Source organism: Myxocyprinus asiaticus, chromosome 22, assembly GCF_019703515.2.
Source record: "Myxocyprinus asiaticus isolate MX2 ecotype Aquarium Trade chromosome 22, UBuf_Myxa_2, whole genome shotgun sequence".
NCBI classification, from domain to species: Eukaryota; Metazoa; Chordata; class Actinopteri; order Cypriniformes; family Catostomidae; genus Myxocyprinus; species Myxocyprinus asiaticus.
Genome location: NC_059365.1, coordinates 10,851,592 through 10,877,740, shown reverse-complemented (window position 1 = coordinate 10,877,740; position 26,149 = coordinate 10,851,592). Strand labels below are relative to the sequence as shown.

Below are 26,149 nucleotides of genomic sequence, written 5' to 3'. Positions count from 1 at the left end.
GCTTTTAAACTAAAACAAATAAAACTACTTACGGTCGCAGTGATACATAAACAGAATCTCTCAGAAGTACCAACACACGCACACACACACACACACACACACACACACACACACACACACACACACACGCACACACACACACGTTGGTGCAGCTATCATTATGAGGACTCTCCATAGACATAATGATTTTTATACTGTACGAACTATAGATTCTATCCCCTAACCCTAACCCTCACAAAAAACTTTCTGCATTTTTATATTCAATAAAACATAGTTTAGTATGTTTTTTAAGCGATTTGAATTATGGGGACACTATAAATGTCCTCACAAACAACATTTATAGCATAATACCCTTGTAATTACCAGTTTGTAACCTAAAAAAAGGTCCCCAACCCCAACCACTGAACAATACATAGACAAATATGCTATTGAAAACACTCCTTTTTTATTTTAAATATTAATATTTACAAATTAAATTAAAGGAATATTCCGGGTTCAATACAAGTTAAGCTGAATAGACAGCATTTGTAGCATAATGTTGATTACCACATTCTGACTCATCCCTCCATTTCTTAAAAAAAAGAAGAAAAAAAAATCTGGGTTCCAGTGAGGCACTTACAATGGAAGTGAATGGGGGCCAATCCATAAACGTTAAAATACTCTCTGTGTAAAGTTATAAGCAATTTTACAACTTAATTGTCATGACAATGTGATGTCAACAAAACTTGAAACTTAAAACGACTGTAAAAATGATTTAAACAACTTTGCAGTTCAAATATAACATGAGTTTTATCAGAAGAATTAATGTAAGTGCTTTTATAAAATTATAATCTTCACATTTCTGCCTTTAAACCTTCTAAATAATTGGCCCCATTCACTTCCATTGTAAGTGACTCACTGTAACCTCCTTTTTTTGCTTTTTTTTTTTTTAAACAAAAGGAGGAAGAGATTGACATTTTTTTTCTTCTTCTGGTAATCAACATTATGCCACAAATTCTGTCAATTGAGCTAAACTTGTAATGAACCCGGAATATTCCTTTAAAATAATGTCCCCTTCAAGTGTTTCTCAAGTAAACATTGCTTCAAGCTTTTAAAGTAATTATTCAAGAGCAATAGTTTTTCAGTAACAGCAATTAAACTAAAAAAAATTGTAATTTAAAAACATTAAAAAAGTAATCCAATGCAAAATAAAACTACTTAAATTATTGACATAGTCTTTTCTGTGTGATTATTAGATATACATTAATACTGATTCAATGCGGTTTGAGTTTGACTTAGAAGCAGATATTTATTGGGTTAATAGCTACTAAATTTATCCAGTCAAGGACAGTGAGTGCTTTTTTTTTTTCTTATGAATATTGTTGTTTGATTAATATTAACAATAGGCCTGACAGCAGCAGGTCTATAAGGCTGCATTAACACATTGCACAGATCGGATATTTTGAGATATAAGATTTTTATACTGTCTGCTTACACACATATAATACATTAACAGCTGTTTACATTAGAAGAATATTTCAGCTCTGTAGGTCCATGCAATGCAAGTCGACAGGGTCCAAAACTTTGAAGCTCCAAAATGCACATAAAGACAACATAAAAGTAATTAATACAACTCCATTGATTTAATACATGTCTTCAGAAGCAATGTGATATGTGTGAGTGAGAAACAGATCAATATTTAAGTCCTTTTTTAAATCTATAAATTTACACTTTTTCCTAAGCGCTCTTTTCTACTAAGGGTTTTTTGCGATTTGCATTATTTGTGCATATCGCCACCTACTGGGCAGAGAGAACAATTTATAGTAAAAAAAAGGACTTAACTATTAATCTGTTTCTCACTCACACCTATCATATCACTTCTGAAGATATGGATTTAACCACAGAAGTGGTATGGATTACTCTGGATGCTGCCTTTACGTGCTTTTTGGCGCTTCAAAGTTTTGGACCCTGTTGACTTGCAGTGTATGGACCTACAGAGCTGAAATATTCTTCTAAAAATCTTTGTATGTGTTTTGCAGAAGAAAGAAAGTCACACACAACTGGGATGGCATGAGGGTGAGTTTGGGAACCACTGCATTAGGCTAACCCTATCACTAAAAGCAAGCTTGCATTTTTAAGTAAAAAACAATCAAGATTATTTAATTTATGAATAATAATAAGGGAGTTTTTATCTGGGGACAAATGTAGCCAAGTACTTACACACACACACATACTCTCAATGATTCAAGGGAGCCACATGTGATGATACACTCACAAGCGCACAATGCGGTCTTTGTTGCCGATGTGTGGTCATCCATTTAGGGGACCGAAGCCGACTGGACTCTACATTACGCACTGAGTCTTCGGCCATGTGTGTGTAAGCGTGTGTGACTGTGTTTAAGTCCATTCCCCCTCTCCAAACTAATCTTTTCCCGTAATTTGTGATAATTGCGCATAAAGAACGTGTCACACCCCTTTGTGTGAATGTGAGTGTGTGTTTGTGAGTGTCTGTGGGTGTGGGTGTGGTTGTACCGTGGTAACTCCAGTACAGGTGTGTTGCTCAAAGGGAAAGACAGATTCTCATGGATCCTTTAATTTTACCCCAAACATAGCCTAAAGAAAAGAAACATTAAGCACCAGAACTTTCATTCACCTACAATTTCATCTGTTTGTGCCATGATGTTTGTTTGTCTGTGTTGTGTTTTGTTAACTATGCCGTTTTTGTTTGTGTCTTGTATACTGTTAGCCAATGTTGTATGCATGTTTGTGTGTGTCTGTGTGTGTGTGTGTGTGTGTGTATATAGGTGAGTGCCAGGGAAGAGGAGAGGCGTGAGAGAGAGATAGAGGGGAAGAGAGGATGTGGGATTAGATGAAAGGACAGAGTGGTCATAAATTTAACTCAGACAGACGAATAAAACTTGTGCTATCTTTCCAGTCCCTCTGGTTTTTCCTCAAGGGGTGAGAGTAATACACACACACACACAGTGTTGCTAGTAAAGGCCTTTTGTACTCAAGAATTACATGACATCATTCAGTCATATCCCAGAGAAATAAATAACATAAAATAAATATAACAGACATAAAACTACATATACACACACATACAGAAAAAACTGTACATAATATTCACAAACACTCATACATATTTATACGCCCTCAGCTTGACATTATTTCTTGACATAAATTCATGTGTAGGAGATCAGATGGTAATACCATGGTACTTTGATATTCACAAACCATTGTATTTACTTGGTACTTCAAGGTACTTCAAAGAATGCCACCATTTTACTGTAGTACAAGTTCAAAAATCATGGTTATACCATAATACTTTGATATATACCATACCTATACCATGGTATTTAGATTGTATTGTTAGGTACTTTAAAGAATACCATGCTACCATGGCACCATGTCCAAATAAAAATTAGTAATACTATAGGACTTTAATATATACCATAGCACTGAATGATTTCCATAGGTACAGTTACTATTTAGATGGTAAAACAAGGAACTTCAAAGAAACATGGTAATTCCATGGCTTTTTTTTTTTTTTTGTATATGTTTCCCTTTCTGTTTGTCCAAACACACCATCTGAACATCCAGATACGTAGGTGTGTGTGTGGAAAATGAACAGTGAATGGCAATGAGGCAATACTGAGTCAGTTTCTGAGGCAGCAAAAACTCTCCATTGTGTATTTGGTGACGCCACACTTCCTCCACTTTTCCCCATTCACCCTTTCACTACTGCATGACTCCAAACATGATTCACTTTCCTTCTGCTGAATCATGTCTCGCTCTCAATGAGCACTTTTTTCTCCTTTGTCTACGACGTAATTCCCATCTCCTGGCCATCGTTTTTGTTTGGTGATTTAGTGCAAAGCATGTGACCATTGAAAGTCCTTAGATCTCCATACATAAAGCGTGAAGCAATCTTTCACACACACTTTCGCTCTGTTTCAAAACCTAGTGAACTGCCTCCGTAATAGGCAGCTTTTTAAGGCATCATAGACACACTCCTGACACGAAGACTGTTCCAAAAGGTATAATTAAAGGGATAGTTCACCCAAAAATTACAATTCTTTCATCATTTACTTACCCTCATGTTGTTCCAAAACCATGGAACACAAAAGGAGATGTCGGGCAGAATCATAGGGTCTCAATTCAGTTTCATTGCGTCTTCTTTCCATACAATGAAAGTGAACGGTGACTGAGGCTTTCCTTCTGCATAACATCAATTTTCATTTTTACACAGTTTTTTTATTTTAGTCATCATTTTTGTCTTCCTTTAAATTTAGTCAATATTTCATCATGTCATATTCATTAATTTACTCACTTTTACCTCAGCTAAAATGGCATATAATTTTAGCTGATGAAAATAACATATTTTTGTTGACGATAATGTGCAAAATGTCAAAAGCAAGTGTCAGGGGCCTGGGTAGCTCAGTGGTAAAGTTGCTGGCCACCACCTCTGGAGCTAGTTCGAATCCCAGGGCGTGCTGAGTGACTCCAGCCGGGTCTCCTAAGCAACCAAATTGGCCCGGTTGCTTGGGAGGGTAGAGTCACGTGCGTGATGCACATGGTGAGTTGTGCGTGGATGCCGCGGTGGGTGGTGTGAAGCCTCCACACGTGCTATATCTCCGCGGCAATGTGCTCAACAAGCCACGTGATAAGATGTGCGGTTTGACGGTCTCAGATGCGGAGGCAACTGAGATTCGTCCTCCGCCACCCGGATTGAGGCGAGTCACTATGCCACCATGAGGACTTAGAGCACATTGGGAATTGGGCATTCCAAATTGGGGAGAAAAAGGGGAGAAAATCCCCCCCCCCAAAAAAAAGAAGCAAATGTCAAATTGTAAAAGACCAAACTTATATTCAATATAGTTTAAGCTCAATCGACAGTATTCGAATCGACCACAAAAAATTTATTTCGACTTCTTTAAAAAAGTTCAAATCTGGGATACAGTGAGGCACTTACAATGGAAGTGAATGGGGCCAATCTGTAAATGTTAAAATACTCACTGTTTCAAAAGTATAGCCACAAGACGTAATCAATATGCATGTTAACATGATTTTAGTGTGATAAAAATGCTTACTAACCTTTTCTGTGAAGTTATATGCAATTTTACAACTTCGTTGCTATGATGATTTAATGTAAACCCTGTAACTCCAGTAAACGACTATTTAAACAACTTTACATCTTAAATAATAGCTGAGTTTTAAAACAGCACTATGTAAGATTTTTTGGTTAAAAATTAACAAATTAGCATTATTGATTGTGTACATAAACAATTAATGTTCAAAACAATGTCCTTACCTTACCCCAATTCGCTACGTTAAACATATAAAAATAATTTGTATTTTAAGCTGTTGGGTAGGATTTGGCACGAAATTGCTGGCTTATGACGTACATCCTTGCGTCATTACGTCATGTCCTTAAACACAAGAAAGGAGGACCGTCTGTCTCGTGTTCCGACTGGAGAAACGAACTTCGCTGTTCAGTCAGTCACATTCAAGCAGTTCAGGGCAGCATTGCTGCAATCTGGATGGATGTTTATCTGTTATCCGTTTGGCGAAGTTGTTTACCTGCTATAATGCTTGGATATGTTTTCTGGTAGGGTTGTTGAAGCTTATATTGCTTGTCATGCTTGTATGAATCGAACATTACTTGTGTGTTAAACGATCGCAATGTATCTACGTTGTCCAGTGAAGTTACTGTGAAGTGTTTAATATTTATGACTTCTGAAATGTACTTCTTGTAATTGTTATATTGCATATTTAAGCATATTATTTTCATGTTTAATAAAGAATATTTTATCCCCATCATTATTGAATTCTCCTTTTATGTTTTTAGTTTATGGTGTTATTTTGTGACATAATATTGTAGTATTACGGCTTACTTGCATTATCAACTGAGGCTGTACAATACAATATCAAAATAATAAAGTCTTCCATTTAACTCATATCAGCCATATCACGAGTATCACCTCTTAAATTGACATGTGTAGTACAATACAAACATAATAGAAGATAAAACACTTGAATAATCATATTAAAATATACTGGTAATACTGGTATACCCTATTCTCTATGTAAAAGTGCTTTGAGTGTAGTGTCAGAAAAGCGCTATATGTGTAAAATTCATTCATTCAAAATATGTAAATAGGAGTGTTTTTTTATCTTCATCAAAGCAAGTAATATTTCAGTTTTAAATGTTTAATTGTATAACATAATATCAACATGAAAATAGCACGTTTTGACTCCGGCTCTAAATATCTCCCAGTCATAATCACACACAGACGATGTCCAGGTAAGCTGAAATTATGAGATTCATCCACCAGAAGAGCAGTGCCGAAACACGATTCAGGTAATGTGTTCTTCTGCAAACTGCTTGCAATTTTAACTTCCAGCCACAGATGTTGCTAGAGAGTGCAAAGTTACATAGTGCAGCTTTAACAGAAGAATGAATGTAAATGCTTTTATATAATAATAAGCTTCACATTTTTACCTTTAAACCCTCCAAAAATTGGCCCCATTGGCTTCCATTGTAAGTGTCTCACTGTAAGCTCGATTTTTGCTTATTTTAAAGAAAATGAGGGACGAGGCGAAATTATTTTTTTGTTATCAACATTGTCACAAATGTTGTCGAGTGAGCTGAACCCCAAGTATTCCTGAACAAACATTTATTTAAACGTATCAAACATATTAAAGATTTATAAACATGAACAACATGAAAACTGTCCTGAAAACCTGAGCTCTTGAAATAATAAATATTAATATACTTTTTAGAAGTTTCTGTTTTGTGAATTCTTCACGCTTTAGAGGCTTTTACATTAATACTGCAAGATAAGTAACGCAAGATATTGCATTACATGTAGCGTGTATTAACGGAAACAGCGTATTTGGAAATCCCTGATTGTAACAAGCTCAGTGAAAATGTGTAAATGTTAATAATAAATATCCTCTGAATCTCATTCAGTCCTGAAATTTTTCAATTAGAAACTTTTTGAAAAATTTATAAAATAGTACAATCTAATTAAAATAAAATATATTTTCACCTAGTATGTCTGTGTTCTGGGCATTTTGTGCTTATTAGAGCATTGCACTGTTAGCTTAGCAACATGTTAATGTCAAACTATCTTTTATGATCCCGAAATGTGTCTCAGACGGCAAAATTGTGGCATTTAAATCAAACAGTGTGCACCTGGCTTTAGAAGGCAGCTGCCTTTGTAGGCAGTAGACAGCGAGGCAGCTCACTTGGTTTTGGAACAAAGCCTTGTTTTTTCTCAAACGCGTAGTCGTTTCTTCAGTCTGGTGAAATCTTTGGCTGACCTCCACAGCCAGCTCTGCAGTTCTCGCAGCACCCAGAATCCCTCCACCTTCCGTGAAAAGTCGTTGGGGACGGGATGGGAAGAGAGCACAGGGGCTGCCAACAAAGAGTGAATCTCGGTGGCCGGCCCTCCGTACTGATAGAGGAGGGAAAGCGGAGAGAGACCGGGATGAGAGGATGGTTCAGAGCGCATAGAGCGACGAGGATGGAGAGATGGCGAGGAAAAGAGTACAGGCTGCTTCTGGTTTATTTCTCCATCTCCATCTCTGAATTTGAGAGTTGTGTAGTTCATATTGTTGTTATTGATGTTTTTGTTGTAGTTCAGTTTTGTTGACGTCTCCTCTTCAACACTTAACAATCTTCTCCTCTTTCCCCATCTCTCCATTCCTTCCTCCTTCTCGCCCTCCTCTCTGGCTACCCAGCCCTCTTCTTCTCTTCTCCTTCCTCTCCTACCCCTCTCCCTGACCCGCTTTACATCCCCCTGACTCGTTCCCTCTTTAACGCCCGATGTGGTCTGACCACCTTGCTTTCGAGGCATGTAACTCCGTAGAGGGGCGGGGCTGTTCTCGCCCACTCCCTGATACTGTGACGACAGGGGTGGGGCGTATCCTTGAGCAGGGGTAACATATCCTGGGGAGAGTGGTAAGTTGCCATGTGGGGGCAAGGTGTAGCCTAGGGCATTCATCAGCCCTGATATTGAGCCAAGTAACCCGCTGAGGCCGGAGCAGAAGTGGAGGAGGGAGCTCTGGAGGTACGGGCACAAGGTGGAGCGCGCCAGCTCCCTCACAGCACAGAGAAGAACGCTGTATGCTCGCTGGTTCTGTGCCAAGCGGGCGCCGTTCTCCAGCCCACGCCACAAGTCCACCCGTGTTGCTGCACTGGGCACGGATAAAGAGGAGCTGTTGGGACGCGGAGGGGAGAAGCCGGGATCACTGAACGGAGGTCCAAGGTACGACAGCTGAGGACAAGAGATGAGAACATGTGACATTAGGAAGCAATTAAAATGATTTATGATACCTTCTGATTTTAGACATCATCTTATTTTGATAAGACCAAGATCCTTAAAGACCTCATGAAATCAAAATTATAGTTTTATGGTTTTTATTCCAGGCTTTGAGGCCATATGCTAGTGTACTCCTAAAAGTGGACAAAATAAACTTTTAGCAGATATACTGTAAATGAAAGCCTTGCATTCTTCTCTTCTTAAATAATAAACCAAAATTATTGATGACTTATCTTGTTTGCAGGGACATATACAAATTTAGGTCAATTAAAATGCTCTCTAGAATAAGAATATCCCCTCTGCCGAAATTATGAATACCACCTGCATCAGACAACACAAAAAAAATATCTCTTTGGCTGAACTTGATTCAGTTGTGAACAATGGTTCCAAGTGTTTGAAATTAATTCTCTTAACTTAAAATTAATCTCAATACACTTTGTGTAGAAATAATCTAGTTGAAGTGGGTAAACCTAACAAAATTAGATATGTCAGTGTAACTCATATTAATCTCTTTTATTTCTTCATCTACTAACTAGTGAAAGTGAATGTTAGCATGATAAATACATGCTGGTTGGAAGCACTACAGAGTGTAGTTTAGTAACTATGTCATGGTTAGCACAGCAATTGCTCAACTAAGCGAGCTATCAGTTTCATGTGTGACATCAACCTGTCCTCATCGTTATCTCAAGCTCCACTCTTCACCATAATGGTAACCCCCAACATAACAGAAACTCTTCTTAATCTTAACATAACAAAATATTACTTTATATATTTTAAACATTTACTCTCCATATCCCAAGTCCCGTGCAAAGCATGGCAGGAAATGGAAATCATCTTCATGAATGCTACATTAAAACTACAAAAAGTATTCATGTAGTCCCAACTCAAATGAATCAAGTAAACTTCCATTTGACAAATTTAAAAGGATAGAATGCAGTGGAATCAAGTTAAAATGTTCTAGAATTGTGTTGCTTTAGTTCATTTTAATTAAGTAAATTGAACAAGCAGCTCTGTAAAAAACGCTTTTTCAAGTGGTAACATCTAAATTAACTTTTATTAAAATATCAAGTCAAAAATCTTATTTAATCTGACTAAATCAACCTGACAAATTAGGTTACACAAAAAAAGTTATTTTAAAGGGTTAAAGGAATATTCCGTGCTCAATACAATTAAGCTCAATCTACAGCATTTGTGGCATAATGTTGATTATCACAAAAATTTATTTTGACTCGTTCCTCCTCTTCTTTAAAAAAAAAATCTGGGTAACAGTGAGGCACTTACAACGAAAGTGAATGGGGCCAATCCTTAAATGTTAAAATACTCACTGTTTCAAAAGAATAGTCACAAGTCATAAAAATTCTGCGTGTTAACATGATTTAAATGTGATAAAATTGCTTATTAACCTTTTCTGTGTAAAGTTATAGCCAATTTTACAAGTACGTTGCCATGACGATGTAATGTTAACAAACCCTAAAACCCTTAAATGACTGTAAAAATGATTTAAACAAATTTACAGCTCAAATAATACGAGTTTTATCAGAACAATTAATGTAAGCTTTTATAAAACTATAATCTTCACATTTCTGACTTAAACCCTCTAAAAATTGGCCCCATTCACTTCCATTGTAAGTGCTTCACTGTAATCTAAATTTTTCCTTTTTTTAAAGAGAAGGAGGGATGAGTCGAAATAATTTTTTGTTGGTAATCAACATTAAGCCACAAATGCTGTCAATTGAGCTTAACTTGTAATGAACCCGGAATATTCCTTTAAAGGTATAGTAAAAATAAATTTCCCTTTAAAGTAAAAATAGATCCTGGAGGTTACAGTTGCAAGTTACCACTTTTTTAGTGTAACAAGTAGCAAATCATGGCTAATTGATGTGTCTTCATCTGATTTTTAATATAAAAGATAGAATTTTGGCTATTTAAAATAAAAGCACAAGTTCTTTTAAAATAAAATGTCCAGCCTCAACTTCCTGTCTTTCTACAGCTTTACCTTAAAAAACTAGGTAAGGTAGAAGGTACTAGCAAGGTCTAATTAAAAGATTGGAAGATGTCACTATACGTTTGGTTGAGGAAGAAAAGAGATACAGACAAGACAAAGAGATTGTGGGGGAAGAACATCCACAGGAAAACATTTATAAACACACATGCAAATGCACACCCACATAAGCGCACACACAAACAGATAGGACTTACATAAGTGTTTCTGATTTCTTTCAGCTGGTGGTCCAGGTATTTGGTCAGCTCATATGTTCTCTCTATAGAGCTCCTCTCATTGGACAAACTGAGCGTGCGGTCCAGCACCTGGCCACACCCAACTGCAGTGGCCAATAATAGTATCAGGGGAACTTGATGGACTGAAAGGAAAAACAATATTGAGTGTTTTTACATGCACACCAATACGCTGGTTACTTCTAAAAATTAGCTTCTTCGAAAAATTCACAAGAAAACCATGTTTAGATGACATTTTAAATAATCATGTCATTCATTGCTTTTGACGTCAAAATGTAAACAGTCATGCATATTGGATAAGTCGATAAAGGAAAGCTGTTTAAGGTGTGTAAATGACCTTACATGGCGGCTTGTAGAGCGCAACGGTGGCCATCCACTTTTTAATTGTCTAGGTTCTGGAAGTATTTTTCCTATACATTTTTTCCATAAAGATTTAATTAAATTCCTCATAAAAGACTTCTAAGCCATGAACCAAACCAGTCATCCCCGAGGTGAATCACAAGATTACAGACTTTGACTTGTGGATTGTATCATTCACAGTACGTCATGCAAGGGCGGTCGTTGCAGAGCTGTTTTCACGTGCTATGTTTGATGCGATTCTCTAATTGGTGGATCTTTCTCTGCTGGATCACTGGTAGTGTAGTTCTTCACTAGGAATTACCCTATTAAACATGATTAAATTAACACCAGACTGATGGCTTCCTCAGAAGCACATAGTACCATCAATTAACAACTTCGGACCTCACAGTAAGTCTGCCTTTAAAGGTTTATATGACAATGAATGGGATTTTTATTTCCGGAACCCGACTATTGCACTCTATTAAGCATAATTGGTGTAAGATTGTGCATGGAAACGCACTCAATAAGAATCAGGAATACAGCTCAGTGTAGTTTGCTCTTGTGTTATTAGCATATATTTTGTACATGCACAATTGACAAAGTAATGCACATTCTTTTATAACTCACTAGTTTGGTGTGGCTGGCCTTTTTGCCTTTCAATTCTGTGACATGCTTTAATAATTTTGTTATTTTTTCAACTAACACAAATAAAGAAATATTGTTTCAGGGATAACACCAAGCAGAGAGAATCTTGGCAATCTGTCTGTATTGGGGCCCAGAATAAAGGATTGATTTATAAGAGCTCATAGAGATTATGGTGAATCATTTCTGTGCATTTTCTTTTTCTTTTTTTTAATATATGGAAGCTTTAGTTGTAATTATTTTGAGGTAATTAAATATTATGCTGTCAGTTATCTGTTAAAGCTTTAATTACAGAGATGACAATTTTACGAGGTTATATTTGGCCATGTTTTTGCTACTAGCTACTAGTACAAAGTTCATTTATAAAGAAAGAGTATTTCTGCAAAGAATGTTGGAAGTATCCATGCACATATTGAAAGGAATGTCATTTAAAAGAATTGTATGTATATATATATATATATATATATATATATATATATATATATATATATATATATATATATATATATATACTGTGTCTACAATTTGTTTTTAAATGTTTTTAAAGGGATAGTTCACCCAGCAAATGAAAATTCTCTCATCATTTACTCACCCTCATGCCATCCCAGATGTGTATGACTCTCTTTCTTCTGCTGAACACAAATGAAGATTTTTAGAAGAATATTTTAGCTCTGTAGGTCCATACAATGCAAGTGAATGGGTACCACAATTTTTAAGCTCCAAAAGCTCATAAAGACAGCATAAAAGTAATCCATACAACTCCAGTGGTTAAATCCATGTCTTCAGAAGTGATATGATAAGTGTGGGTGAGACACTGATCAATCTTTAATTATTTTTTACTATAAATCTCCACTTTCACATTCTTCTTCTTCTGTTCTTCATGTCTTCTTCATGCATATCGCCAACTACTGTGCAAGGAAGAGAATTTATAGTAAAAAAGGACTTAAATATTCATTTGTTTCTCACCCACACCTATCATATGGCTTCTGAATACGTGGATTTAACCACTGGAGTTATATGGATTACTTTTATGCTGCCTTTATGTGCATTTGGAGCTCATGGCTCGGCAATAAGGACTGCCTGATGGCCCGGGGCCAGTGTGAAAGAGATTTGGGCCAGTTACTAGAACTTTCACTTGCCCGATCGGGCTAGTGGTGCATTTCTAACGTTAGTGCAAGCTGACATCAAGCGAGAGAGCACAAAAATTACATGGAGCGAACAAAGCCTTCTAACCGAGGACTCGGAGACGAGCTAACACAATTATATTTAGCTTGCAAAGAAGCGCGAACGCATAATATACTTGACGGTCCAAGGCACAGTCGCGTGATCGCACAAGAGATTGCAGACACAGAGCACGCTCTCCTAGAACTGTCCTCGGTCTTTACCAAGTGTCTTAGCAGCATCAATTACCAATGTGTAGAAAATTGCAGGGAAAAAGAAACCACTTCATGAATTTCGGAGCAGGCTTGTACGTCTTGCACAACATTTTAACATTTTAATTATCCCTACACATTCCATGTTCACAGTGCATAAAATTCCAACTTTATTTATTTAATTTTTTTTCATTTTAACATGTTGGTGAAAATTTGTAATCCACATGTTGGAACACAATAAATCCAAAGTGTCTTTCCACTGGACTGTAAATCCATCTCTTTCCATGCACCTTAGACACTGTTTAGCATGCATGCACACTCGTAAATGGACGTAAATGGACGTTATTTCGCCTTTAGAGATGAAGCACTGAATGAAACATAATAAACTTTATTTTAAATCCCGGTTATGCACATGGCTGGAAATCAGAGCTGCTCAGTATCCAAAATGCAAGTAAACATTTAATTAGGCAATGTTTCAAAATGTAAACATTAATTCGACATGCTAAAGGTGTTTGACATGAAAAGAAGCAAAATCACTATGGCTATTATTATTTTCTGAGCTGTTCATTTAAAACTTTATATCATCCTCATAACAAACCTGTTACATTTCTCATTTCTAGACTGTACAGTTATTATCTTTCTGTGCTTTGTGTATCAGTCAGTGTTGGTCTTGTTTGGGTTGTCTAATTTCATGTTTATATCCACATTCTTAATTCATAGATTAAAGCCTAATATCTAGTGGATATTACATGTCACAATCAATTTAGTAGCATGTTTAGTAAGCAGTCTCCTCTCTCATGGATTCATATGTTTATTACATGGACCCTTTTCACGCGTCCGCGTTTGCGAAAGCGGAAGTCATCATAGTTGGCTAAACTTGACTGGTGGTGAATGGGGGACCACAATAAATTACATTTTTGCTTACCCGTTTGCTCCAACAGCAAAACAAAAAATCAATGATTATGCTTTCACAGCTTTGCAAAAGAAGACAAAAATATACAACGCTGGATAACAGCAGTAAGAAGAGAGAAACAGGCCCAATTTGATGTCACTCTCTCAGCAGCTGTGTTAGAAGCCTCATTAACTGATTTTTTCAAACTTATTCCAGGGTAATAAAATACAAAGTATAATGTTATACATTTATAAGGGGTTACATAAGGCATAAATCTTATTTTGCAAATTATAAATGTGATACCATTTTGGGGGAAATTGTCTTAAAACATAATATATATAAAAAATATATAGCTTCGGTCACATTTTTTAAAGCCATGATGGTAAAAACAGCTATTTTTCATTTTTGTTTTGGGGCCAGTGAAAATTTTGGCAGGGCCAGTAAAAATCTGAACCACTGGCCCGACCTGGCCAGAAGAAAAATTCTTTAGCATTGAGCCCTGGAGCTTCAAAATTTTGGTACCCATTTACTTGCATTGTGGAACTACAGAGCTGAAATATTCTTCTAAAAATCTTTGTTTGTGTTCTGCAGAAGATAGAGAGTCATACACATCTGGGAAAGCATGAGGGTGAGTAAACGATGAGAGAATTTTAATTTTTCCTTTAACGAATCGTTAATGCTAACGTAGCACTAACTGCATTACTTTTAATGAATTTTAAGAATAAAATAAGTTCACATTGGCCCCAAAAAGTTTTTGGACACTACGTCACTTAAAAATGTATGAACGTCATTAGATCTGATAGCAAAAATTTCAAACCAAGTGGCATCTGCAAACAAATGATGCTGAACTAACTTACTGTTCTCAGCCATTTTTGCCATTACTTTTACTCAGCTGGTTCCAAGATCATTTTTAGTGGATGCATGAAGTCATTTCTCCTCAGGCTTACACAGGTGTCCTAGCCGAGAAACCACAGGTGTATTTCATCACATTAACTATGGACATTTTACACTAATGTTTTACAACCAGAAAGTGTCTAAATACTTTTTGTCTTCATTTTGAACATTATATTGATTGTTTTATCATTTCAAAATGGTGCCATCTTTCTTTAATACCATTTGTTTTAATATTTTGTTATCTAATGCAATTACATTCACACATTTTAAGGATGACTTTAGTGTCCATATTTGAGTGTGTTTGCAAATATAAGAGCTTATGGGTGTGTGTGGTCATCTGCATCTTGGATGTTTTTATTTTATTATTCATATTTTGTGTGGTGTGTGTTTGTGCTTGTAGTTTTCCTTCTGGAATAAGTGCACATGCCTGTACATAGCCAGAGTATTTGTTAAACTTTGTACTGTGTGTGCATGCATGCGTGTGTGTGTATGTATGTGTGTAGGGGCCAATCTAAGGACCCTTTTAGACCCATGTCTTCAGAATTCACACTGGGATGATGACGGCTAATGAGAATGAACCTTCGAACTTCTGAGAGGGTCACATAGTACTCTCATTACTGTGTGGGTGTGTGTCTGTTTGTCTGTTTGTCTGTGTATGTGTGTGTGTGTGTCTGTGTGTGTGTGTGTGTGTGTGTGAGAGTGAGTGAGTGAGCCTTAGGGTGTCCTCCGGCACAAACACATCTCACCCAGTGCCTTTCTTCTCTCTCTTTCTTGTGTCAAGCATTCAGAGGAACATGGCGGAGATGTGTAATTACTTGTTGGAGGCATTGTGTTTTCAACAGGTGTGAAATATGTGCACCTCCTCCCCTTTCTTTTTCCTTTTTCATCTTTGTTCGTTACCTCTTCTTAAACCCTCCATCATCCTCCTGTCCTTCTACCTTTTCTCTGTCCTTTCTTCCCTCACATCTTTTCATTCGTGTCATTCAGTTTCTCGCTGGCACACATTGTCTCTCTCTTTTCCCTTATATTCCCCCTGTCAAGTTTTCCAAGTTGTTTTTAATCTTCTCACACACGCCTCTTTTCGTTCGCCTTCTTTTAAAGTGGTTTATCTCCTCTTTGCCACCGGCCAAAATAACAACAGCTTATTAACCTCGATTACCCCTGCCAGTTTTTCTTTTCAACTCTGTTCATCTATTTTTTTTCTCTTGTTCTTTCTCCTCTAATTCACTCATTCTCCTTTAAGAGGGAGGAAATCTCATGAAATACTTTCAGTAGAACATTTAAATAGCTACCTGAAACAGGCACACACACTCCTTTAGCGACATAAAATTACACAAACACACCTTTTCCCCAACCTAAGGCTGGAATAGTCATTATAGTCTTTCTGTTAGCTTAGCAGCAGGGAGTGAAAAGGTTCAGCAGTGCATCTCTGTGGGATCCAAAATCATGATCTAAACAAATTGTCAGATAGATTAAAAATGTCAGATTTGGAATCAGTAATGTTTTGCTATGTGTATTTGTGTTATAGTAACAAATACAAAATGAAAGTCTTCCACTAAAGTCTTGTCTCTTATAACCATTTTTTTGTCTTTCAATACGATTGTTTTATGCCCCGAAAACAGCTGGTTAACAATAAGCAGAGGATTTGTATTGCTCAAAGGTTGCTCGTTTAGACCTCAGTGAGTCAGTGGCGTTATTAAGTACATGGTGCAGTATAAGCTCAGATGATTTAGTCAGTTTGTCTGTGGGATCTTGGTAAATTTGAGCACAGTATAAGACATTGTTGAGATCGCTTATGAAACTCTAGAAGACATGTCAGTTTACTATAGGGTCTTTTCTTGTCAGATCTTCTTCAAATCTGAAGCAGGAGACTTAAAGGAATATTCTGGGATCAATACAAGTTAAGCTCAGTCGACAGCATTTGTGGTATAATGTTGATTACCACAATAAATCATTTCGAGTCGTCTGTCCTTTTCTTTTTAAAAAAAGCAAACATCAAGGTTACAGTGAGGCATTTACAATGGAAGTGAATGGGGCCAATTTTTGGAGGGTTCAAAGGCAGTATTGTGAAGCTTATAATTTTATAAAAGCACTTACATGAATTCTTTTGTTAAAACTTGTGTATTATTTGAGTTGTAAAGTTGTTTAAATCATCATTTTAAGGTGTTAGGGTTTGTTGACATTACATCATCATGTCAACGAAGTTGTAAAATTGCATATAACTTTACACAGAAAAGGTTAGTAAGCGATTTTATCACACTAAAATCATGTTAACATGCATCTTATTTATGTTTTGTGGTTATATTTTTAAAACAGTGAGTATTTTAATGTTTATGGATTGGCCTCATTCACTTCCATTTTAAGTGCCTCACTGTAACCCAGATGTTTGCTTTTTAACAGAAAAGGAGGAACGAGTCGAAATTAATGTTTGTGGTAATCAACATTATACCACAAATGCTGTTGATTGAGCTTAACTTGTATTGAACCCGGAATCTTCTTTTAACAAGTATAATCATGTATAATTTAACATAAGCAAAGTTTGTGTCTTGTGGCTATACTTTTGAAACAGTGTGTATTTTCATGTTTTTGGACTTCTTTAAGTGCCTTAATGTTACCACATTTTTTTAATTAAATAGGGCGAGTCTAAATTATTTTTTTGTGGAGTTCAACATCATGCCACAAATGCTGTCGACTGATCTTAACCTGAGATTCCCTTAAAGACATCTTTTTCTTTCAAGTCACCACACACAACAGCAATATTTTGCAATGGTAAGAATCAGTATTTCAATCGTTCATACTTAAGGTTAGGTAATTGAACAAACCCCAAATTCTAAGCATTAAACTTTGGTGTGTACAGACTTCGTTTGTGCGACAGACATGAATGATACCTCATTTAGCAGAAGTGTTATTACTTTCTTTTGCTTTTGATCATCGGATGAACAATTTTCACTAGCTGGACAATAAAACAGGCAACAAAGATCGAGTGAATCGAGTGAAAGAGCTCACTTTTGGTCAGTGCATTGATTTGTTTTGTTTTTGAGAGAGAATTCTTATGTTTTTGTAGTTGTATCTGTAGATCACTTGGAGAACACGGTTTTCTCCAATGGTTTAGATGAAAGCACAACAGCCTCTAAAAAACAGAGATCTGGCATATTTACATAACCCCTGCAACAAATCCCCCACAACTTTATTGAATAACAACGGGTTTCATTAGGAAGGATTTGAGTGTATATGCGTATATGTGTGCGTAACTCTTCATTTGACTTTACAGCTGGCAGCAATGATATGATGTCAAATCGGTATATCAGTCAGTTATATGTGCTGTCTTTCTCTGCGTCTGACTCTCTCTCTTACACACACATTTGCACACGTAGCCTCTTGCCTTTCATTCTCTGTCTGATTTGTTGCCATTGTGTTAACACTAAACAGACGAGTCTCGGAGGCTCCAGTCAACAATACCAAGAATTTGACGTTATGGTGCAGTATCATAAAACATGTTCCCTCCTATCACATCATTTAAAGTTCTATTGCCCATATGATGGGCTGGTCAGTTCCACGCACAAAGAGGCTTGTGTTTTATATGCATGAGTGTGTGTGTGTGTTTGTGTGTTTCAGGAAAGGGGGGTCAGTGTCATGTTGTGGGTCTGTGTACAGTTAAAGTAGAGATTTATGTGCAGTCTGCACTCAATCAAACGTGCATTCCTTCACCGACTAGATGCGCGCACACAAACACACGTAACGTGAAGGGACACTCAATGGATATTAGAATATAAATGCATCAACTAACATGTTCACATCCTTGTTACACTAATGTGTAACATATATAATTACACATTAGCAACATTAAAGGAATAGATCACCCAAAAATGAAAATTCTGTCATCATTTACTCACCCTCATGTTGTTCCAAACCCATTTGATTTAGTCCGAAAGACAGGCTCAGTCACCATTCACTTTCATTGTCTGAAACTAAAATTCAGCTTTACATCTCCTTTTCTGTTCCACTGAATAAAGAAAGTCACAGGGGTTTTGAACAACTTAGGGGTGAGTAAATGATGACAGAATTTTCCTTTTTGAGGGAACTTGCCCTCTAAAGGGCACTCACAAGTATGTTAGAATATAAATTCACCTATGTTCACACGCATATTAACATGTTCATGGATGATATATGTTGCGATTGAAGATACATCACACCAGCTCACCATCACATACACATTAATTCAGTGTTTCACTCACTCATCCAAACACTTGCCCTCTGTGACCTCTACAAGGGGGGCATATACTCCTCAACCTCCCTGAGGATATTTAGTTTGAAATTTAAATTGATGGAAGTTGGACTGAAACATAGTCGGCTTTGCCAAGGACCTTCAGAACAAAGGAGGACTGGACAATAAAACCTGCATTACAACCAAACCTCTCTCTTTTCCCTGACCCTTCCTCCTCTGTTCTCCATTTCTGCTCATTTTTTCTCATGCTTTTCATTTCTTCTGTCTAATTCCTCTCAAAGCACTATATCTCTGTTCCTCTCCAACGTTCCTCTACCTCTGTAATTACCTTTCTTTTTTTCTCTCTTGTTTTTTTTAATTATATCCTCCCTTCCCCCTTGCCATTTCTCCATCTTTTTGACTCAAGTTTCTCATTTAACGTCTCCCCTCTCTTGAAAATAAATACAAGAAAAAGAAGAGCACTATCTGCTCGCCCACTCTGGACGATTAAACGTGGAACTGCATGATAGAAAGAAAGAAAGAAAGAAAGTGGAAGAGAGAGACAGGGGCTTGGTGGAGCGAGGGGCCATGTTAATTTGGGAAAAATGTAAACAGCATGTGTAACTGTTCAAACCGTGACCAGCTCATTTTATATCATTCCCCTGTGCTCTCTCCCTCTTTCTTTTCTTTTTAGAGGGAATCTGTGCTGCGTTAACCCTCGTTCCATCCCTCCATCTCTTTCTCCATCACTCCATCTCTCTAGCTTTCCTTCAATCTTGCACTTCCTAAACCATCCTTTGTGCCTCTATTACATGCTCTCTCTCTCCTTTTCAAGTTCTTTCCCACTCTCTTTCGACTTCTTCCCATACGTGGATTAAAATGCAAATGCATGGGGCGCTGTGACATGCTAATGGGTTGGGTTTTGTATTCATTTGAGACCATCTGCATGAGTTTCAGTGTATTTGGCAGTTTGGACTGTGTATGATTGGTAAGATAGTTGCATGTATGTGGGGCAGCATGCATGTGGGACAAACTGTGAACTGTAATGGAGAATATGGAAAATGTGTTTTGTGAGCATGACAGACTGTTCTGCTGCTTTGTTCAGGCGTAAATCGCATAATTTCGTCACACACTCTTCCTCCTTTTCACAGACAGGGGTCCCAAAAGACAGGTGGTATGTATGTGTGTGGGTTCGTTTGTGTACTTAGACCCTGACTAACATGAATCATGTACTTTCTCATATCAATGTCGGTTAACAAGACAGGGGTGAACTTGCCCTGTGAAACGCCTTGACCTAATGCACTTGAGAGCAAGAATAGAAGCAGAACCACTATTAGTGTTTGTGTGTGTGTCTGGGTTTGGGTGGTTTATGAGGACATTTTTTTTTTTTTATAGGTTACAAACTGGTAATTACAAGGGTATTATGCTATAAATGTGGTTTATGAGAACATTTCTAGTGTCCCCATAATTCAAATCACTTAAAAAACATACTAAGCGATGTTTTTTTTTAATGTAATTTTTATTTTTTTTATTTTTTTTGTGAGGGTTAGGTTTAGGGGTAGGGTTAGGATTAGGGGATAGAATCTATAGTTCATACAGTATAAAATCATTATGTCTATGGAGAGTCCTCATAAGCATAGCTGCACCAACATGTGTGTGTGTGTGTGTGTGTGTGTGTGAGAGAGAGAGAGAGAGAGAGAGAGAGAGAGAGAGAGAGAGAGGGGTGTGTGTGTGTGTGTGTGTGTGTGTGTGTTTCCTGCTATGATATTGTATAAACTATCTTGTCATGGTGTAAAAAGTACTTTACTAGTGTGAGAATTTCTAGTCAACCTAGCTTTTTTGTTTAATTCAAAAATAGAACAAATTCATTTACATATTAGTTATTAGAACAATCCATTTTCTATATATATATTACTCTATTTATATACTCATTTTCATAGGCTATTCTTCAAGAAACTATCATGAAAGTTAATTTATTAGTTTATTAATTAGCTACTAAACTCATTTTACAACACTCATTTAAAAAAGTGTAATACATGTTTAATAAAGAATCTTATTACACAACATCACTGAACAGTCTCGCGCGGCGCCGCGCCAAAGTTATATTTAGAATAGGCTGGTTTGACATATGCAAAAAAGAATAACTGAACCCATTTGGTTCACAGTTACATTTTTGTGTTTGACGTGAAAAGTTATTTTCGAACTAAACATTTAGCAACTTTAACGAAATTCAATAATATATTATTATTATTATTATTATTATTATTGAATAAAAACTTTTAAACTTTTGGAAACAGTTTTTAGTCAATAACTAGAGAAACGAATAATTTAATCAATGCATTTTTGGTCATTCATGTGTCCTGATTTTACCATAGAAGATAATTGGATGGTATCTAAAATATATGCATAAAATGCATAGATGTATGTATAACTATATTTTCAACATGCACCACCAAAATTATTATAAATAATAATAGTATTATTATTTACTTTAGGCTAAATTATAAATATTTAATAAATAAATAAATAAATTTATTGATAAATGTATATTTAATACAAAGTAATTATTAATGCAATAATGATAATAATGATAATAATTTCTTATAATAATAATAAGTCAGTTAATCAAAATTAACAATAATAATAATAATAATAATAATAATAATAATAATAATAAAAACAAGTCGCTCGTCACTTACCTTTCCAAAGATTCATCTTAATTGGACCGAATCCGCCGTTTCCGTTCCGATCAGTTAATTCTTTATGAGATTATTAAACAATTTGGTATCAAATAAAAGGAACCCCGTTAGTTTCCTGAGCTGTTCGTTGCTTAGTCAACTCTCCCGAAGCTTTTTTCCAAACTTGTATTAGTTTATGTCTACATTGAGCACTACAAACAGGCGAAATATCCACGTGGAAAAAATATTTGTCCTGTGTAATTAACTCAACAGGGTGTCTGCAGTGACTGACAGCTGCTGAGGGTGACGCGGGCGCGCGCTCCGGTATCCAGGTGACTTTGACGCTCTGCGCGTCTGTGAAACTTACTGACTGACTGAACATGTGAAGTGATTTTATACACATGCCTGAGAGAAAGTTCTGTCCCCCTTTCCTCATTCCACACAATGTCTTTCTCCCTTTCTCTCCTCCTCCACTCATTCTCTCCTCAGTGATTCACTGTTGATTCATCTATTCAAAAGTGAAGAAACTGACCCTGCCACGAGACTGTAAAACCACAAAGCTGGGAGGAATTACACATTTGACAGATATTTCATAATTGGTGTATTTATTTACTCACCGACGGCTTTTTTCCTTTTGGATTCAGTGACTCAGTTATAATTTAGCATTGGATAATTAATTGATAATTATTGTAAGGGGCAATGTTTAGATTGATGAACACTGTGACCCAGTCTCGTGTTTGTCTTATGTCTCATACCTCTGGTATTACCTTTATTGACAGTGAGATTATTGAGATTTTGGAAGTTCGCCCTCACACGCCACTCAAAGCGTGTATATTTAACATATGCGTGGGTTATTTCGAAAGTGTGTAAGCTGCGGTGACGAGAGGATAGTTTCAAAGTATGATAGAGACCGTTGTGAAACAGCAGGAGCGGATTAACACTTTGTCTATTGCATAACCCTAAACAACCCGTCTGTCTGCTCTGAGACTGTGCTGTGACGTTTGACTGATTTAATTTTTTCTGTCACTCACATTTGATGATCCGTGTCTCTGGCGCCCCCTGCTGTTTCACAACGGTTTCTACCAGCTCGATTTTCGTCATTGGTTCTATTGTAGATGACGATGCGCGTTGTTGTATTGATAACTTCTTAAATAATATATTTTTAATTGAATTAAGCCAATGACTAGTAATTTAGATGTTACTACATGAAGCACATTTTAGGTTAATATTTTTGTTTTCTAAATTTTTTGAGAAAATGTGTTGTTACTGTGTTTTGCCATTAAAGGGCTGTATTGTTGTTTAACAATATATATATACACACACTAACCGGCCACTTTATTAGGTACACTTGTACATCTACTTATTCATGTGATTATCTAATCAGCCAGTTGTGTGGCAGCAGCGTAATGTATAAAATCAAACAGATATGGGTCAGGAGCGTCAGTTAATGTTCATATCATATATCATATGTAAATGTGATCTCAGTTATTTAGACCATGGCATGATTGTTGGTACCAGACGGGCTGGTTTGAGTATTTCTGTAACTGCTGATCTCCTGGGATTTTTACGCACAACAGTATCTAGAGTGTAAAGAGAATGGTGCTAAAAACAAAAAACAACCAGTGAGCGGTAGATTCTTGCGGATGGAAACACCTTGTTGATGAGAGAGGTCAACGGAGAATGGCCAGACTGGTTCGAGCTACGGTAACTCAGATAACCGCTCTGTACAATTGTAGTGAGCAGAATAGCATCTCACAATGCACAACATGTCGAACCTTGAGGCGGATGGGCTATAACAGCAAGTCTGTCAGCCAGCTGAGGCTGCAGTGGGCCTACCATTTGTGTGCCTCAGCAGAAATCCAAATTTGTCAGACCAGGTGAAGTGTTTCCAGTCGTCTACTGTCCAGTGTAGTGATGTGGGCATGGCCGAGCAATGACTGGAGAGCAAGGCTGGAAGAGGAAGAGCGGTAAGGATTGACACCTGTGGGAAATCACCTCTAACAGCTGTTTTGTGTTGCAGTGAGAGCTGGAGGGGGTTAAAAGCCGGAGGGGGTTAAAAGGGCAGTCCAGACCGCCAGAGGAGAAAGAGATACACACATGCAGCAGAGTGTTCGTGTGTGTTCATGTTGTGCTGAAAAGCAAACAGTGGTGAAAATACTGAAAAGTGTTAAAAAAAAACTCACATGGATTGTTTATCTGGCTCCCGTTTCCTCCTTCACAAGAGAACTGGAGACTTACCACAATGGTGTCAAAACCTGGGAATTTGGAGGATGTTACGCAGTCATGTCCTCGCCCTTCGCTGAGCTGATCAAGACCCTCTCCAGCATCCACCAAATGCAACATCAAGTTCTGCTTGAGCTGCGCCAGGAACAGGAGCAGCGATTCCACATCATCATTCAAGCTCAAGCAGAGGACCGGCAGGTGCTACGGAGATTGATACCCCATGGGGCTTCCACTGGCGCGACCTGCCGTCTCCGCCATGACCCACTTCACCCTCACCAAGATGGGGCCAGAGGATGACCCGGAGGCATTCATGGAGCTGTTTGAATGTGCGGCAGAAGCAGAGGGATGGCCCAGTGGGTAGTCCACCTGCTGGTGTCGGGAGAAGTGCAACTTGCAGTCCAACAACTACCCGTCACCAACCTCCTGGGGTATCAGGACTTGAAATGTGCTATCCTGCAATGGGTCGGCCGCAGCACAGAGCAGCACCACCTGTGCTTCCGCTTGCTGACACTTGGCGAGCTCGGCTGCCTCTTCCACTGCTTGCAGCAGAACGTAACGCCGTGGTCATAGTTGACCTGGTGGTGCTGGAGCAGCTGATCAACTGACTACCAAAAGGGACGGCGGAATGGGTCCAGTGCCACCGCCTGGCATTGCTGGATAGGGCGATACAGCTGGCAGAGGACAATATGGCGCGTATTCAGGGGCCGGCGAGCCCTCTTCTTCTCTCTCTCTCTCTCTCTCTCTCTCTCTCTCTCTCTCTCTCTAGCTCTCCTCCCTCCCCCTCTCCTTCCCCTCATCCTGTTCCTATTCCCCGGAAACTGGGAATTCCTACCCCAAAACCGGTACCCCAGTCCCGTGGGCCATTCAAACCGCCAGTTTCCCCTAACCCTCTCCGATCTCCCCCACAGGCTGGTGAATCTGCTGCCGTGGGTGTGGCCGTGAAGTCTGGGCTGGTCTGCGGGAGCCGGCCGGTCTGCGGTCTGCGAGGCTTTGGATACAAGCCAGTGGGTGAAGATAAGGTGTGTGCATGGGGATATTCAAAATTACCCTGTAGTGACAGTCACTATTCAATTTTGGGGACAAAAGCATAGTGTCGAGGCTGTGGTTAGTCCCCACTTTTCCTATCCACTAAGCTTGGGAACGAATTGGCCGGCATTTATTACTTTATTAAGGGGAATGTGTGTGGATGGGTCCTGCAACAAAACGTATCATTGTGTGGTGTGTGATTCGCTGGTTGGGGAGGCGGCGCCAGGGCCGTCTACGTCAGCTTCACATCAGGAGGACGTAATGGAGGTGGAAGTCTCGGCTTCCACAACCCTTAGAGGATTCCCTGCAGGGATTTTCATTTTGATCAAGTGAAAGTGACTGATGGTCAACGCCTCCAGGCAGATATTGCACTTCCGTATTTTTCAGTTATCAAGGATCTCTCTCTCTCTCTCTCTCTCTCTCTCTCTCTCTCTCTCTCTCTCTCTCTCATATATATATATATATATATATATATATATATATATATATATAAATAAATAAAAATCACACACATTTAAAACTACACATATCTCTCCACTTCCCTTCCCAGAGAACCCTCCAAATATGCCAAACAGCAGCCCCATTTTCCATTAAACAATTCCAAGTTTCCCTGCCTTCTATATGACATTTCTCTGAATGCCACCAACCTGCCCATCTCTATGCACCACTCCTGAAATGAGGGCGCTCCAGCCGACCTCCATCTCCTAAGGATGACCTGCCTGCCGATCATAACACTGGCAAGGACCCAATTTTTTATATATATTATCCCCTATATTTTCACCTAAATACAGAGTCTGGGGCAAAATGAAATTTGAGTGTCCAATACGTCACACATAAAACTATGAACCCTCAACCAAAAATCTTGGATCTTAACACACCACCAAAAAACATGGGTTGCAACCCCATCTTCTGATTGGCATCACCAGCAGGTGGGTATGTCTTTACCCGAGGGCCTGGGTAGCTCAGCGAGTAAAGACGCTGACTACCACCCCTGGAGTCACGAGTTCGAATCCAGGAAATTCTGAGTGACTCCAGCCAGGTCTACTAAGCAACCAAATTGGCCCAGTTGCTAGGAAGGGTAGAGTCACATAGGGTAACTTCCTCATGGTCGCTATAATGTGGTTCGCTCTTGGTGGGGCACATGGTGAGTTGCGCGTGGGTGCCGTTGAGAATAGCGTGAAGCCTCCACACGTGCTATCGGTAACGTGCTCAACAAGCCATGTGATAAGATGTGCGGGTTGACGGTCTCAGATGCAGAGGCAACTGAGATTCGTCCTCTGCCACCCGGATTGAAATGAGTCACTACGCCACCACGAGGACTTAGAGTGCATTAG

At 38.1% G+C, this 26,149-nt stretch overlaps 1 protein-coding gene across 1 annotated transcript; it reads right to left on the bottom strand.

The window, feature by feature from the left end:
- Window positions 1–2,483: 2,483 nt before the first annotated feature.
- On the bottom strand, window positions 2,484–21,911 carry clcf1 (cardiotrophin-like cytokine factor 1). Its single transcript, XM_051650195.1, has 3 exons — window positions 21,588–21,911; window positions 10,509–10,669; window positions 2,484–8,264 (listed from the first exon to the last, which is right to left on the bottom strand). The coding sequence occupies exons 1-3, from the start codon at window positions 21,601–21,603 to the stop codon at window positions 7,263–7,265; spliced, it is 1,179 nt and encodes a 392-aa protein (XP_051506155.1). The 5' UTR covers window positions 21,604–21,911; the 3' UTR covers window positions 2,484–7,262.
- Between the last annotated feature and the right edge of the window lie 4,238 nt (window positions 21,912–26,149).

What these genes read in the sequence shown, in the direction of transcription:
- clcf1 (XM_051650195.1), bottom strand. An exon ending in AAGAAATCAGAAACACTTAT is followed by an intron (nt 8,265 to 10,508) that starts GTAAGTCCTATC and finishes TCTTGTCCTCAG; the next exon opens with CTGTCGTACCTTGGACCTCC.